The 18190-nt window shown below is 42.2% G+C and overlaps 1 protein-coding gene across 1 annotated transcript in view; it reads left to right on the forward strand.

The window, feature by feature from the left end:
• LOC144692456 (5'-AMP-activated protein kinase subunit beta-2-like) overlaps positions 1-18190 on the forward strand; it is a 52121-nt gene that overhangs the window by 30790 nt on the left and 3141 nt on the right. The window contains 3 exon segments of the mRNA XM_078561343.1: positions 2689-2803; positions 9525-9658; positions 16439-16507. Of these exon segments, the coding sequence (XP_078417469.1) occupies positions 2689-2803; positions 9525-9658; positions 16439-16507 (318 nt within the window).

The following is an 18190-nucleotide window of genomic DNA, read 5'->3' on the forward strand; positions in this document are numbered from 1 at the left end:
ATCCGCCACCGACGCACAGTAGCAGCAGTGTGTACCATTTACAAGATGCACTGTAGGAATTCACCAAGGCTCCTTAGATAGCAACTTCCAAACGCATGACCACCACCACCTAGAAGGAAAAGGGCAGCAGATAGATAGGAACACTACCGCCTGGAGGTTTCCCTCTAAGTCACTCATCATCCTGACTTGGAAATATATCACCTTTCCTTCGTTGTTGCTGGGTCAAAATCATGGAACTCCCTCCCTAACAGCACTGTGGGTATACCTACATCACATGGACTGCAGCGGTTCAAGAAGGCAGCTCACCGCCACCGCCTCAAGGGCAACTAGGGATGGGTAATAAATGCTGGCCCAACCAGCGAAGCTCACATCCTGTGAATTAATTTTTTTTGTGAAGGTAGAGCTCCCTCCTGTTGTGTTCTCGCACCCCCCCCCCCCCCCCAATAATACTGGATCCCATAGTTGTGGTTGACATTCCTCCCACCACCACCCATCACTTGTGATGTGTCCATGCCCCATATGGATCTCTACCCACCCCATCTAGAGGCTGTGTGCCTAGTCATCTACCGAGATGAACACCACCCCCACCCCCAAAACCAGAAGAGCTTCACATACTCCTGCCTTTATTATGTGCTTCCAGTCTACAGGCTGAAGGTGCCTCCAGTTACCATCACCATTCCATCAGCAGCCAAGTACAGAGATAGCCAAGCCCAAGGACAGTGACTGTGAGACAGCCCTGCACACCAAGCTGTGCTTTCTTCCTCTGGAGTACAGAGCCCTTGCCCCTCCCTGTAACTGGAGTACATTGTGCTTCCAATGATCCTCCCTGCTGCATGTCCGCTGCACCCCTGGGCTGTTTCCTACCTCTGACTTATGACCTTGAGGTCAACATAGCTCCTGGGTGCCTCTACTCTCTGACTCCTTTCCACATTGCTACAGGAGTGTCCAGGACTTGGACTTTCCACATTGCCCTGATGACTGAGGATTACAGTGTCCCCTCCCAAGCCACCCCCACCCTCCATCTGCTGAGCCTCTGTATGACCTATCCCTCTTGTGCCACTCTAACAACACCCCTTCCAGTAAAGCATGTGTTATTCCTTTGACCCCCTTGAAAGTCAGTGTTTCACAAACCCTTATTGGGCTCTGGCTTCCCACCCCTCGGTCTATCCTCTGCCTTCCATTGTTCCCCCTCTCTTCCTCCTTGTCCCTCTGCCTTCCATCGTGCCCCCTTTTCCCCTTTGCAGCCCTTGCACAGCCTTCCTTCTTCATTACCTCCCTTGTGTTTGGCATCCCCACCCTCTTCTCACACCCCATCCCCAGTCGAAATGATTGTTCCTGAAAGTGGAGTTTTATCTGAGTACCACTGCACTGTGGTGCCTTTATGGACAACAGTGTCAGCCACTGGGAGCAGAAAACCCTGTCACTCCCCAATCCCGGCCGGAGTACAGCTCAGGGTCTGAAGTGGAGGTCTGCATGAGTATCGCAGCACAATGGTGTCCTTCTGGACAATGTAGCCAAAGAGCAGGAGCAGACCAACCTTGCAGCCCCAGCAGTGTGGCATTCATCACTAAAGACTGACACAGCACTATGGCAGGTAGGCTATGTCTGTTGCACTCAACTCGAAGTCACGAGCGAATGGAGGTCTGATGCGTGCACGCCACTCCTTTCCAAATGGGTTTCAGGCTGATGTAATTTCCCGTTGGATTGGGAAGCATCATGAGATTCTGGTGAGCAGCTGTTTTAATGAGCATTCATGAGATGGTAATGAATGCAAATGGTCTTCATGCCACTAGGCAGCGAGATAACTAACCTGCCATCAGCAGAATCACAAACTACTTTTATCCTGGCAGGTTTCTGACTTTTTGCCTGCTACCGAATTCTCTACTCCCGCCTGCTACAAAACCCGCAGCGGGAAGAATGGGAAAATTCCACCCAATGGGTTTCTGGGTTTTGTACAAAAGGGCCTTGAATGTAAAAGTGATGAAGTGATGTTGATATTATACAAGGCAATGGATAGGTCATAATTGGAGCACTGTATGCAGTTTTGGACACTCCCATTACGAGAAGCATTACAAGAGGTATTACATCCATGGAAAACTTAGTGAAGATTCACTAGACTTAAGATTATACCAGGAATGAGAGGTTATAATTTGGCAGATGGGTGTAAATAATGAGGATTTTTCTTCAGTGAAACAAAAAAGATTAGGGTGATGTGGCCCAATAAAGATTTTGGGAAGGTAAACAGTGAAAGATTGTTTCCATTGGTTGTCGAATTTGCAAAAGGGGCTACTTTAGGATTATTAGTAGACAAATGAAGAGGTAGTTAGAAAAAATTATTTCGAATAGAAATGGAATACTTTTATTACAAGTAACAATCGAGGCAGAGATCATATCCTTTTAAAAAAGAACTTGATAAATGTTTCAAAATGGAGAATATGAAAGCATATTGTTACGAATGCTAGTGCAGGCATGAAAAGCCAAATGGCCTCATCCTGTGCTGTAAATTGCATGACCTTTTATTTAAGGAGCAGTATATACATTTTTGGGAAATAGGGAAGAGGAATTCTGGCATAAAATAATCTTCCACAAAAATTGCTAGTAAAAGGCAAAATACTTATAGAGAAACTAGAGCATGCCATAAAGGAACTATGAAGGAATGCAGTATTGTCTGTCTCTTTTTCTTTTCAGCCAGTGACAACCAGTCAGCTTGGGACAATCAATAATGTTATTCAAGTCAAGAAATCTGACTTTGAAGTGTTTGACGCCCTCAAACTGGACTCGCTGGAGTGTTCAGATACCTCGGGTGAGGAATATACAGCTGTGGATAATACAGTCTGTCAAAGGAAAATCGCAGTTGATTAAAATCAATTTATTAAAGGGAAAGATAATCCAGAGAAAAACATATATATTTGGAGGCAGCTGAATGAAATTGAACTTATCTCTGCCTAATAATTTAAGAGCTGAATCTTCCCCTCTTTTTGCACTAAGATGGAGCTCTGTATTTCTGGCCCAGACTTCTGAACTGGGCTTCATCAGAAATGCGGAGTGCACCTGTTTTCGGCGTCCCTTTTTGTGGTGCAGGATTGTCGGGGTAAGCCAAGCCACACCCGCTTTTTATGCTACTGGCTGCTGTATTTTGGTAAGTCTTCATTCGCTAGCAGACTGAAAAGCTTTGGGACATTTGAATAGATTTTCAGTGTGTTAGTGAATGAGTGAGGTAAATGGGTAGGGTCGTAGGTACTTGGCAGGGTAGGATGCCAGCTGGGTGGAGTATCAGGGTGGTATGGTGGATAAGGTGCCAGCTGGGTAGGGTGGTAGGTGGCATGGTGGTGAGATGTGTCAGATTGGGTTTTGGGGGGGAAGTCGGAGGGTCAGGGGAGGAAGACAGGAGGCTGGGATTTATTGGATTGTCCAGGGGGTGGGGGTAAGTTGTTTAGCTATGCAGGAGTTAGACGTGGTTTTTCTCTGTTTAATATTTCCTGGGTAACCATCCAGGTAACTGAGTCGGAACACTCTGAAGTCTCCGGCTCTTAACTCGGAGTTGAAGACTTTTTCGGAGCCTTCCAGGGAATAGGGGGGGGTTGCCCATTGAAAATTGAAACTTCACAGACAATTCCCATGGAATCCTTGCATTAGGACTTCTGAAGGGTCTGGTAATGCGTCTTCCGTGTATGTCTCTAGCCATCAAGAGACCCGAAGATCTGGGCCGATATTCATTAGCTTCTAATAAAGGAAAAGAAAGACCTAAATAATGTCTTTCATGACCTGGAGACATGAAATATTTTTGAAGTGTGCTCACTGTTGTAATGTTGGAAATACAGCAGCCAATGACCAGATAATCTACTTTAGGTGTTGGTTGAGGGATAAATGTTGCTCAGAACATTGGGGTGAACTGCACTGATCTTTGAAATAGATGAAGGTTGTGTAGAAATACTGTGTGATTTATTTTATGAAGAAAAACCAGTGCTACCTTTATTGTAATGCATACCAGTTAAGGATTTGATTCTTCAGTAGTATTGCCAAGTGAAAGGTGTGAAATTTCAGTTAACTTAAGATTTTTACACTTCAGTTGATATAGAATTTGGGAGGAAAGTCAAAATTAAAAAATTTTCATGAATGCACAAAATATCTGTAATTCTGTTTTTTTTGACTTGTTAAACACAATAGTGGAAAGCTATCTTGAATGGTACTGAGGTGCTGCATGTAAACTGAACAATAATATATGCTGAGAAAGCTTACCCAGATATTAACACAACAGCGCATGGTAGACCAATCTGTTTGAAATCTGGGAAATGATACTGACAGCTAGGAGGTTAGACACAAACACTAATGCAAATGATGAGCCTTGCAGAAGACTCTGAGATAGTTGAGAATAATATTAAAAAGAAGCACCCTGTTTCATAGAGTCATAGAGGTCTACAGCACAGAAAAAGGCCCTTCGGCCCATCAAGTCTGCGCCAGTCAAACAACTATTCTAATCCCATTTTCCAGCACTAGGCCCATAGCCTTGTATGCCATGGCATCGCAAGTGCACATACAAATACTTCTTAAATGTTATGAGGGTTTCTGCCCCTACCACCCTTTCAGGCAGTGAATTCCAGATTCCCACCACCCTCTGGGTGAAAAAAATCTTCCTCACATCCCCTCTAAACCTCCTGCCCCTTACCTTAAATCTATGCCCCCTGGTCATTGATCCCTCAGCCAAGGGGAAAGATTCCTTCGTGTCTACCTTACCTATGCCCCTCATAATTTTATACACCTCAATCATGTCCCCTGTCAATCTCCGCTGCTCCAGGGAAAATAACCCCAGTCTATCCAATCTCTCCTCATAACTAAAACTCACCAGCCCAATCAACATCCTAGTAAATCTCCTCTGCACTCTCTCTAGTGCAATCACATCCTTCCTATAACATGGATTCCAGAACTGCATGCAATACTCTAGCTGTGGCCTAACAAGCATTTTATAAAGTTCCAGCATAACCTCCCTGCTCTTATATTCTATGCCTCGGCTAATAAAGGCAAGTATCCCATATGCCTCCTTAACCACCTTATCTACCTGTCCCGCTACCTTAAGAGTCCGGTGGACATGCACACCAAGGTCCCTCTGATCCTCGGTATTTCCCAGGGTCCTAACATTCATCGTGTATTCCCATGTCTTGTTTGTCCTGCCCAAATGCATAACCTCACAGTTATCCAGATTAAATTCCATTTGCCACTGATCAGCCCATCTGACCAGTCCGTCTATATCCCCCTGCATAGTTTAGAATGCTGACCTTTCTTTCGGTAACTCCTATCGATTTGGTTATTTTGAGTTCCTGTAATGGGAAAGTTGCGACAAGTTGCTAATCCTGACAGTGAAGAATGTCCTGGGTTTGATTTTGGTCTGTCCTGAGTTAGCTGATCTCAGCCAGGACAGCAACCAGACTGCTATAGTTGACCTCTGCACATGTGGACTAGAGAGAGGTGACTAGAGAGGAAACTAGAAGTGAAGCAGGGGCAAAACAAAAACAGAATTAGCTGGAAAAACTCAGCAGGTCTGGCAGCGCCGGCGGAGAAGAACAAAGTTGACGTTTCGAGTCCTCATGACCCTTCAACAGAACTAAGTAAAAATAGGAGAGGGGTGAAATATAAGCTGGTTTAAGGCGGCGGGGGGGAGTGGGGGGGCGTTGTAGGGACAAGCAAGCAGTGATAGGAGCAGATAACCAAAAGATGTCACAGACAAAAGAACAAAGGTGTTGAAGGTGGTGATATTATCTAAAAGAATGTGCTAATTAAGAATGGTTAGCAGGACACACAAGGTACAGATAGCTCTAGTGGGGGTGGGGTGAAATAAGACTAAAAGGGCATAAAAGGTATAGATTTAAAAATAATGGAAATAGGTGGGAAAAGAAAAATCTATATAAATTATTGGAAAAAACAAAAGAGAGGGGGAAGAAACGGAAAGGGGATGGGGATGGAGGAGGGAGTTCAAGATCTAAAGTTGTTGAACTCAATATTCAGTCTGGAAGGCTGTAAAGTACCTAGTCAGAAGATGAGGTGCTGTTCCTCCAGTTTGCGTTGAGCTTCACTGGAACAATGCAGCCAGCCAAGGACAGACATGTGGGCAAGAGAGCAGGGTGGAGTGTTAAAATGGCAAGCGACAGGGAGGTCTGGGTCATTCTTGCGGACAGATCAAAGGTGTTCTGCAAAGCGGTCGCCCAGTCTGCTGCAGGCCCTGCTCTAGTGACCCCTGCTGGTAGATATTAGCTTACACCTGTATTGGGCTTGGCTGTATTGCAATCCATTGTTAAATAGCCAGCCAATGCACCTTGATTACATTCATACGTGAAAAATGGGTGTTTGGATAGGTGCCTGGAGAGCAGCCAGTAATTATGAAGCTATAATTCACCAGAGTTAGTGCACTCAGGAGAAAGAGAGCTTATACTGAGAGCTTAGAGAGCTTATACACAAGACAAAATAATCAATATTTTATGACCATTTCCACGTTCTGAATTAGAAGGATTCAGTAGCTGCATTTATAAGTGTGGGAGAGGGGAAGATGAGAAAAAATTCAGTAATTGAATTCAGCTTAAGGTTTGTAGTATGAAACAGGATTCAAGCCAGTACCGAGGAGATATAAGTATTGCATTAAATTTGTAGCTTAGCTAGTTAAACTACTTGGTAGAACTACAGACAATGGTTGAGTGACATTTCTAAACTTGAAACCTAGAAAGTTAAATTAAACACCAATAAAGATGGCAGGGCAGATGATGTGTTGTAGCGATAGCATGTGGGAGCTGGTGGACATCACTGTGATCTACGGCAGCCACATCTGCAGTAAGTGTCTGCAGCTTGAGGAACTTTGGCTCTGAGATGATGAGCTGGTGTCCGAGCTCCAGGCACAGGTTACCTGGACACTTTGTTCCTGGAGGCAGTCACAGCCCATAGGTTAGGTACTTCAGATTTTTGATCAGGGACAGGAGGGTGTGACTTCCGAGTATGGCAGGTATGGGGACCCAGAAGGTAACAATGGAGAAACTTCAGGCCTTGTAATTGACCAACAGGTTTGAGGTTCTTGCAACCTGTGTGGACGATAGCAGGCGTCTGCAGGGAGGATGAGCAAATTGACCATGGCATTGTGGTGCAGGGAGCCATTCCAAGTGGGGGAGTTAAAAGTAATGTAATTGTAGCAGGGACAGTATAGTTAGTGGGAAAGATACTGTTCTCTTCAACCAAGCATGTGAATCCTCAAGGCAGTGTTGCCTGTCATGGTTAAGTACATCTCAGGGCTGGAGAGGAACTATGGAGTGGGAGCAGAAGGATCCAGTTCTCGTGGTCCACGTGGGTAGCAATGACAAAGGTGGGACTAAGAGGTTCTGCTGAGGGAGTATGAGCAGCTAGGGACAAAATTAAAAAGTAGAACCACAAGGGTAAGACAATAGAGAAGTGGTGGCAGACTTTTAAGGAGATATTTCCCACATTTAAGCAGATATTTCCCAACTCTCAACAAAGATATATTCCACTGAGAAAGACGCTTCAAAGGTGCACCATCTGTAGCTAACTAAGAAAGTTAAGGATGGTATCAAATTGAAAGAAAATATGTACAGTGCAACAATGATTAGTGGTAGCCCAGAACAATGGGAAAATTTTAGAAATTAGCAAAGATGACTTAAAAAAAGATAGAGGGAGAATTTGGAGTATGTGAGAAAACTAGCCAGAAATGCAAAAACAAACAGACGATAAAAACTTCTGCAAATAGATAAGAAGTAGAGTAGCTAAAGTAAGCATTGGCAGAAACTTTGAACAAGTATCTGTCTTCACAGTAGAAGATACAACGCATCCCATGAATGGTAGAAAATCAATGTACAAAAGGGAGGGAGGAACTTAAAACAATGACTATCACTGGAGAAAAAGTACTTGGAAAGCTATTGGGACTAAAGGCTGACCAGTCTCTTGGACCTGAAGGCCTGAAATCTAGGGGCTTAAAGGGTGGTTGTAATCTTCCAAAATTTCCAAGATTTTGGAAAGGTCACAGCAGATTGGAACACCACAAGTGGAGCACCACGATTCAAGCAAGAAAGAAAGGAGACAAAGCAGGAAACTATAGGCCACTTAGTCTAACATTTGTCATTAACAAAATGCTTGAATCCATTATTGAGGAGGTAGTAGCAGGTCATTTAGAAAATTGTCATAATACAGACAGAGTCAATGTGGTTTTGTGAAAGGGAAATCATATTTAACATATTTACTAGAGTTCTATGAGGATGTAACAAGCAGAATGGATAAAGGGGAACCAGTAGATGTAGTGTATTTGGATTTCCAAAAGGCATTCAATAAAGTGCCACATAAATGGTTACTGCAGAAGATTAGAGCTCATGGTGTTGGGGGTGATAATATTAGTGTGGTTAGAGAACTGGCTAACTAACAGGAAACGGAGTCGGGATACATCAGTAATTTTCAGGTGGGCAAACTGTAACTAGTGGAATGCCACAGGATCAGTGCTGGGGTCTCAGCCACTCAATCTGTATTAATGGCTTGGATTGACAGTATTGTAGCCAAATTTGCTGCTGATACGGAGATGGGTAGGAAAGCAAGTTGTGAGGGGGATACAAAGAGTTTGTAAAGGGATATAGGTATGTTAAGTGAATGGAAAAAAATTTGGAAGCTAGAATGTACTATGGTAAAATGTGAGGTTGTCCACATTGGCAGGAGAAATAGAAAAGCAGAATATCATTTAAATGGAGAGAGCCTACGAAATGCTGCAGCACAAAGGGATCTAGGTGTCCTTGTACATGAATCACAAAAGACAGCAAGTATTTAGAGAGGCAGTTGAAATGTTGACCTTTTCTTGCAAGGGGGATTGAGTAAAAGTAGGGAAGTCTTGCATTGGTGAGACTGCACCTAGAGTACTGTGCACCGTCCTGGTCTCCTTACTCAAGGAAGGATATACTTTCATTAGAAGCAGTTCAGAGAAGGTTCACTAGGCTGATTCCAGGGATGAAGGGGTTGTCTTATGAGGAAAGGTTGAGCAGGTTGGGCCTGTACTAATTGGAGTTTAGAAGAATGAGAAGTGATCTTAATGAAACATATTAGATTCTGAGGGAACTTCACAGGGTAGGTGTTGAGAGGATGTTTCCCTTTGTGGGCGAATCTAAACTAGTGGGCACATTTTCAAAATAAAGGGTGTCTCATTTAAGACATGAGGAATTTCTTCTCAGTTAGTCTTTGGAATTCTCTTCCATAGCAATGCAGGCTGAGCCATTGAATATATAAAAAAACTGAGTTAGACAGATTTTGATGGACAAGGGTATAAAGGGTTATGAGGGGTAGGGCAGGTGAGTAGAATTAAGGCCACAATCAGATCAGATCTTATTGAATAGCGAATTCCTGTTCCTATTTCTTATGATTTTGGATATTAAATTGGGTGGAATGTATTAAATTATGCCACACTGTCTGATCTGAGGGGGATCATATATGTATACAGCTGTTTTTTTCATGAATTGTATATACTCTTCTCTATTGATGTAATATTCTGTTTGTTTTAGATTTGTCAAGTTCCCCCCCAGGACCATACCATCAGGAGATGTATGTGCTGAGGCCTGAAGAGCGCTTTAAGGCACCTCCCATTTTACCTCCCCATCTGCTCCAGGTCATTCTCAACAAGGACACACATATTTCAGTAAGTTTATTAAAGCAGCTATGCTGCTGACATAACTTAAACCAAATCTGTCATTTCATCTTGGCATTGAGGTCCCAGCGTTTTTTCAGCTGCTTACAATTTATGTATAATTTTAAATCTTCAGAATCCTGTAATAGTACATACAAGACTGAGGCAGGAACGCAAACTGTTTTTAAATGCATTTGTCAAGTGCTTATATGGAAGAACGAAAACATTTTGTTTTTTCCAGAAATAAACTCCAACTTTAAATTTTCTCAATGAATCATTAAAGGTACGTTGCAACATTTAAAACAAAAAAAGATTATCTGGTAATTTATTTCATTGCTGTCTTTGGGACCTTTGTGCTCAAATTGTATCTGTGTTTCACTACATTACAAGAGTGACTACAATTCAAAAATACTTAATTGGATGTAAGCAATTATACAGCCTGAAGTTGTGAAATCCTAATTTTTCATGTACTACTGTTGCTCGTTTTTTTCTCTCTGAACATTCAATTTCAATATTAAACTTCAGTTGCCTGCTTAATTGAATAACCAAACTAAATCCTTTTCACAAGTTGTTATCTCTTATCCTTACTGCTCCCTCTACTTTAAAGTCTTCTGCTAATTTAATAAGCTTTTAGCTGAATTCTGCATTTAAACGTTTTAGCTATGAAACCATAGGAGTCCAAATACTGAAGTCTGCAGTTCTGCACTTGACACCAACTCCCCCAAAGGACACAATGCCTCTCACCAGTATGCACTGTCACTTATTTTTAAAAATAAATCCTATCCACATTCATTCAAGTTTCCCATGATTTTTAATTTTACAAAATGTTCTCTGTGGGAAATTGTCAAAGGCCTTCCAAAAGTTTAGAAAGCTTCTCGACAAGGATTTTCCCCCTTTAATAAAAAATATAAAAAGGAAAATAAATAAGTGAATAATAAGACACATTAAGGATGGCAGGACAGGTGTTGTGTCAAGGCTGCAGTGTGTGGGAGCTCCTGAATGCCAGTGTGATCCAGGGCAAACATGTCTGCAGTAAGTGTTTGGAGCTCAAGGAGCTTCAGCTCAGAGTAATTGAGCTGGAGGTCAAGTTGCAGACACTGCGACATATCAGGGAGGGGGAAAGTTACCTGGATGCTTTGTACTAGGAGGCAGTCATACCACTTAGGGTATTCTGATTTGGTCAGTGGTCAGGGATGGGAGGGTGTGACTGCGAGTGAGGCAAGTAAGGGGACCAGGAGTGCAGGAGCCTCAGCCTTTGCAATTGTCCAATAGGTTTGAGGTGTTCTCAGCTTGTTTGGATGAGACCGCAGGCTTCAGGGTAGATAAGCAAACTGATTGTGGCACTGTGGTACAGGAAGCCATTCAAAGGGGTGGGGAGATCAAAAAGGGATGTAGTGGTGGTAGGGGACAGTAAAATGAGGGGGATTGATACTGTTCACTGTAGCAAAGAGTGAGAGTCTAGACGGCTATGTTGCCTGCCTGGTGCAAGGGTTCGGGACACCAGCTCAGGGTTGGAGAGGAACATTCAGTGGGAGGGGGAGGATCCAGTTGTCGTGGTCCATGTAGGTACCAACGACTTGGGTAGAACTGGGAAAGAGGTTCTGCCTAGAAACTGAGGAGCTAGGCACTAAATTGAAAAGCAAAACCTCAAAGGTGGTAATCTCAGGATTACTACCTGAGCCACGTGCAGAATGGCATAGGGTACATAAAATTAGAGAGATGAATACGTGGCTCAAAAACTGGTGTGAGAGAAGTTGGTTCCAGTTCATGGGGTTCTGGCACCAATATTGGGGAAAGTGGGAGCTGTACCATTGGGATGGCCTACACCTGAACTGTGTTGGGACCAATGTACGAGCAAAGTAGAAGGGGTTTTAAACTAAATAGTGGGGTCAGGGGATCAAATTTGGGAAGATGTGGTTAATCAAAAAGTAGAGACAAGGCAAGAGAGAAAGATGTTCACAGTATCACTATCTTTATTGTGTAGAAGAAGGCCATTCTGCCCATCAAGTCTGCACTGGCTCTCTGAAAGAGTATTCCACCTAGTCCTAGTCCCACTCCCTAGCTTTATCCCTGTAACCTTTGCACATTCTCCCTTTTCAGGTAGCAATCCAATTCGCTTTTGAATACCTTGATCGAACCTGCCTCCACCACCCTTTCAGGAAGTTTGTTCCAGAATCCAACCACCCTCTGGGTGAAAAAATTTTTCCTCGCATCACATTTACTCCTTTTGCCAATTATTTTGAACCTGTGCCCTCTCGTTCTTAAAGTTCTCTTGAGTGAGAACAGTTTCTGTTCATACCCCTCAGGATCTTGAATACCCCTATCAAGTCTCCTCTCAACCTTCTTTTCTCCAAGGAAAACAGTCCCAAACTCGCCACTCTACCCTCATAGCTACAGTTCTTCACCCCGCGAATCATTCTTGTGTGTATCCTAAGAACATAAGAACTAGGAGCAGGAGTAGGCAATTCAGCCCCTCGAGCCTGCCCCGCCATTCATTACGATCATGGCTAATCTCATTTTGGCCTCAACTCCAATTTCCCGCCCTCTCCCCATAACCTTTCAACCCATTACTAATTAAAAATCTGTCTATCTCCTCCTTAAATTTATTCAGCGTCCCGGCATCCACTGCATTCTGAGGTTATGAATTCCACAGATTCACGGCCCTTTGAGAAAAGTAATTCCTCCTCATCTTTGATTTAAATCTGCCACTCCTTAGCCTAAAACTATGGCCTCTCGTTCTAGAATGCCCCAGAAGGGGAAACATCCGCTCCATGTCTACTTTGTCTATCCCCTTTAGCATCTTATATACCTCAATTAGATCTCCTCTCATCCTTCTAAACTCTAGCGAATATAGGCCTAAACTGCTCAATCTCTCCTCATAAGACAAGCCCCACATCTCTGGAATCTCCTCTGTACTTTCTCCAATGCTTTCACATCCTTCCTCAAATATGGCGTCCAGAACTGGATGCAGTGCTCCAGATGAGGCCTGACTAGTGTCTTATACAGGTTCAACATAACCTCCTTACTCTTGTACTCAATTCCCCTATTAATGAAGCCTAAGAAACTATATGCTTTAGTAACTGCTCTCTCAACATGCCCTGCCATCTTCAACAGGAAGTGATAAAAAGACCATGACAGGATGGGACAGAGTATGGGAGTACAAATCTAAGAGTAAATCGACAGTAAAGGCTAGAGGTTACAAAAATAATAAAAGGGCGAAACTAAAGGCTCGGTATGTGAATGCACATAGCATTAAAAAAAACCAGATGAACTAAGTGCGCAATAGAAACAAGTAAGTATGATCTGATAGCCATTACAGAAACATGGCTGCAGGATGACAAAGATTGGTACCTGAATAATGAAGGGCACACGTCATTTAGGAAGAGTAGGAAGCTAGGAAAACGTGGAGGGGTGGCTCTGTTAATTAATGATGGTATTAGCACATTAGAGAGGGATGACCGAAGTTCAGGAAACCAGGATGTAGAAGAAGTTTGGCTGGAGATGAGAAATGATAAAGGAAGAAGTCACTTGTGGGAGTGCTGTACAGGCCCCCTAACAGTGACCATACAGTGGGATGAGGCACAAAGAAAGAAATAATGGGAGCTTGTCAGAAAGATATGGCAATAATCATGGGGGATTTTAATCTGCATATAGACTGGGACAGTCAGATGGGCAAAGGTAGCCTAGATGAGGAATTCATAGAATTTTTCGGGATAGTTTCTTAGAACAGCACATTCTGGCACCAACCAGAGTTATACTAGATCTGGTATTGTGCGACGAGATAAGATTAATTAATTACCTCATGGTGAAGGCGCCCCTAGGTAGCAGCGATCATATGATTAGCTATTACATTCAGCTTGAGGGAGAGAAAAGTGGGTCCCAAGACTAGTATTTCAAACTTAAATAAGGACAATTATGAGGGCATGAAAGCAGAGCTAACTAAAGTCAACTGGCAAATGAGGTTAAGGGATAGGTTAATGGAGATGCAATGGTGGACAATTAAGGAGATACTTCAGAATACACGGAATAGATGCATTCCAAGAGAGAGAAAAATTCCAAGGGGAAATCTTGCCATTAGTGTTTAACTAAAAAAATTAGAGATAGTATCTTAACTTAAAGAAAAACTTAAAGAAAAAGCATGTAGCTGCGCCAAGATGGGTGGCAGGTGAGAAGATTGGACAGAATATAAAAAACAGCAACGAATGATCAAAAGATTGATAAGCAAGGAAAAATTAGAGTACGAGAGAAAGCTAGCTAGAAATATAAAGAAAGCTAGTAAGAGTTTCTACAAATATTTTTTAAGAGATGACGAAGTGAGTGTCGGTCCTATAGAAAGTGAGTTTGAGGAATTAATAACGGAAAATAAGGAGATGGTAGATAAATTGAACCAGTATTTGGCATCGGTCTTCACTATAGAGGATGCAAGTAACATCACAGAAATAGCTGTAAATCATGAAATAGAAGGGAAGGAGGAACTTGGGGTTGGGACGGTGGGGGGCTAGAAATTACAATCACCAGGAAAGTGGTATTGAGAAAAATGTTGGAGCAGTGGGCTGATAAGTCCCCAGGTCCTGATGGACTCCATCCTAGGGCTTTAAAAGAAGTGGCTAGTGAGATAGTTGATGCTTTGGTTTTCATTTTCCAAAATTCCCTAGATTCAGGGCAAGATTCCATTAGATTGGAAAATAGGTAATGTAACTCCTTTATTCAAAAAGGAAAGGAGACAGAAAGCAGGAAACTACAGGTCAGTTAGCTTAACATCTGTCATCGGGAAAATGTTAGAAGCTATAAGATGTTATAGCAGGGCACTTGGAAAAATTCAAGATAATCAGGCAGAGTCCACAGAGTTTTGTAAAAAGGAAATCATGTTTAACCAAATTACTGGTGTTCTTTGAAGAAGTAACACATGCTGTGGATAAAGGGGAACCAGTGGAAGAACTGTATTTAGATTTCCAGAAGGCATTTGATAAGGTGCCACATTTATTGTGAAAAATAAAAGCTCATGGTGTAGGGGTTAACATACTTTCATGGATAGAAGATTGGCTAGCTAACATGAAACAGAGAGTAGGCATAGATGGGTCTTTTCTGGTTGGCAAGATGTAATGAGTGGTGTGCCAAGGGATCAGTGCTGCGGCCTCAACTTTTTACAATTCGTATAAATGACTTGGATGAAGGGACCGAAGTTATGGTTGCTAAATTTGCTGATGACACGAAGATAGGTAGGATAGTAAGATGTGAAGAGGACACAAGGAGGCTATGAAGTGATATAGATAGGTTGAGTGAGGGGGCAAAGTCTTGGCAAATGGAGCATAATGTGGGAAATTGTCCATTTTGGCAGGATAAATTAAAAAAAGGAGCATATTATCTAAATGATGAGAGATTGCAGAGGGATCTAGGTGTCTTGATGAATGAATTGCAAAAGGCTAGTATACAGGTACAGCAAGTAATTAAGAAAGCCAATAAAATGTTATCATTTATTGTGAGGGGAATTGAATACAAAAGTAGGGAGGTTATGCTTCAGTTATACAGGGCATTGGTGAGACCATATCTGGAATACGGTGTACAGTATTGGTCTCCTTATTTAAGGAATGATGTAAATGCATTGGAAGCAGTTCAGAGAAGATTCACTAATCTAATATCTGGATTGGGCAGGTTGCCCTACGAGGAAAGGTTGGACAGGTTAGGCTTGTATCCGCTGGAGTTTAGAAGAGTAAGAGGTGACTTGATTGAAACATATAAGATCCTGAAGGGTCTTGAAAGGGTGGATGTGGCGAGGATGTTTCCTCTTGTGGGAGAATCTAGCACTGGGGCCACTGTTTAAAAGTAAGGGGTCACCCATTTAGGTCATTTTTTCTCTTCAAAAAGCAGTGGAAGCAGAGTCTTTGAATATTTTTAAGGCAGAAGTAGGTAGATTCTTGATGAGCAAGGGGGTGAAAGGTTATCGGGGTTAGGGGGGAAATGTGGAATTGAGGTTTCAATCAGGTCAGCCATGATCTTATGGAATGGCAGAGCAGGCTCGAAGGGCCGAGTGGGCTACTCCTGTTCCTAATTCGTATGTATGTTTCAAATCTTGATTATTTCTTTAAAAACTGTTGATTTTTGGATAAATAGGCATCCAGACTGTTACTTAAAATGGTTTGTTATTTTGCCTGCTTCAGAGACACTGTCTCTGCTTAGACCATACCTGCTGCTCATTTTTATACTACCTTTGCTTTTAATCTGCAGAACGTCTTCAGTAACCGGTGATTCTTTCATGAGTATAACTAGAAATCAGCAAGTTTCTTTCCTACTCTCCTCCATCTTCCGAGCATAAACAGCCTCTGGTCCAGGGGATTTGTCAGTCTTCAATTCTTTTTTTATTTGTGAAATATTCCATACTGTTTTCAGACTACCCTGGAAGGTTTAATGTGTAGTAATTGGATGGCAAGTCAATATTTATGTCTCAAGTTCCAATTTTCTACTTAATCACACTCTCAGTATTTTATTTATGTATCATTTGTCTTTTGCACCTCAATTCATTTTCAGCTGTTCTAGTATCTTCTGTTTTCCTTCCAAAGTTCTCCCACATTTCCTGAAGTTTTTCTTTTCCTTCTGACTTCAGCATCAATATTTGATCTGCAGGAATTTTAGTGGCATTTGAGTTGATACAAATAGTTCAGATCGGAATGTTGTTATTTTTCAAGCAGTCTTTAGAGATCTGTGGGGCTCAACTAAGTATTACTCTTTATTATTTCGTTTAATGTAAGCAATTGACAGACCCTGAGATTAATTAACATATCTGTCTTGCTCTAGTGTGATCCTGCATTACTACCTGAACCGAACCATGTGATGCTGAATCATCTATATGCACTTTCCATAAAAGTAAGTTTGTCATACATTTCAACTTCTATTCAGCTTAAATGTGATCAGTGTGGAAATAGTGGAAGCAGTATTCATTTTTTCCATTTCCTTTTATCAGCTTGTTGAAGCACATTAGATCCTTCAGTTAATTGTTCATTGCCAGTTATGCGGAGAGCCCAGAATAAAGACACTGAAGAGTCAATATTGGGTGCAGAGTTTACAGAAGACGTTTAGATGCTCAAGTACTTATACTTATTCAGAATTATTGTCCAGAGTAAACCTTGTCCAAGGCTTGGGATGATTGCATGTGCTTAATGTCATCCACAGGATAGTCAGTCTCCAAAGCCTCTCTTCACTTCCACTGCGGATTACAATCCCCATTATTTAAAAAAGGAAGGAGGGAGAAAGCAGCAAAATTACAGACCGGCTAGCCTAACTTCAGTAGCAGGGAAAATGCTGGAGTTTATTTTAAAGGATATGATAACGGGACACTTAGAAAATATCAACGGTTAGACAAAGTCAACGTGGATTTATGAAAGGGAAATCATGTTTGACAAACCTACTGGAGTTTTTTGAGGACATAACTAGCAGAATAGATGAGGGAGAACCAGTGGATGTGGTGTATTTGGATTTTCAGAAAGCTTTTGATAAAATCCCACATAAGAGCTTAGTGTGTAAAATTAAAGCAAATGGAATTGGGGGTAATATTTTGGCATGGATTGAGAATTGGTTAGACAGGAAACAGTAGGAATAAATGGGTCTTTTTTTGAGTGGCAAGTGATGACTAGTGGGATACCGCAGGGATCAGTGCTTGGGCCCCAGCTATTCACAATACATATCAGTGATTTGGATGAGGGAACCAAATGTAACATTTCCAGGTTTGCCAATGACATGAAACTCGGTGGGAATGTGAGTGTTGAGAAGCGTGTTAAGAGGCTTCAAAGCGACTTAGTCAGGTTGAGTGAGTGGGCAAATACATGGCATATGCAGCATAACGTGGATAAGTGTGAAGTTACCCACTTCGGTAGGAAAAACAGAATGGCAGAGTATTATTTAAATAGTGATAGATTGGGAGGTGTTGATGTATAAAGGGACCTAGGTGTCCTTGTACCAATCACTGAAAGCAAGCATGCAGGTGCAGCAAGCAGTTAAGAAGGCAAATGATATGTTGGCATTCATTGCGAGAAGATTTGAGTATAGGAGCAAGGATGTCTTACTGCAGATGTACAAGGTGAGACTACATCTGGAGCATTGTGTGCAGTTTTGGTCCCCTTACCTAAGAAAGGACTTACTTGCCATAGAGGGAATGCAGCGAAGGTGCACCAGACTGATTCCTGGGATGGCAGGATTGTTGTATGAGGAGAGGTTGGGCCAACTAGGCCTGTATTCACCAGAGTTGAGAAGAATGAGAGGAGATCTCATTGAAACATATAAAATTCTGACAGGGATGGACAGACTGGATGCATGGTTGATGATTTGTTTGGCTGGGGAGTCTAGAACAAAGGGACACAATCTCAGGATACTGGGTAGACCATTTAGGACTGAGATGAGGAGAAACTTCTTCACTCAAAGGATGGTGAACCTATGGAATTCTCTACCACAGAAGGCTGTGGAGGCCAAGTCATTGAATATTTTTAAGAAGGAAATAGATTTCTGGACCATGAGCTTTTATTTTCTGCAATAACCTTTGATGTGACACCTTAT

This window comes from Cetorhinus maximus, chromosome 17, assembly GCF_964194155.1.
Source record: "Cetorhinus maximus chromosome 17, sCetMax3.hap1.1, whole genome shotgun sequence".
NCBI classification, from domain to species: domain Eukaryota; kingdom Metazoa; phylum Chordata; class Chondrichthyes; order Lamniformes; family Cetorhinidae; genus Cetorhinus; species Cetorhinus maximus.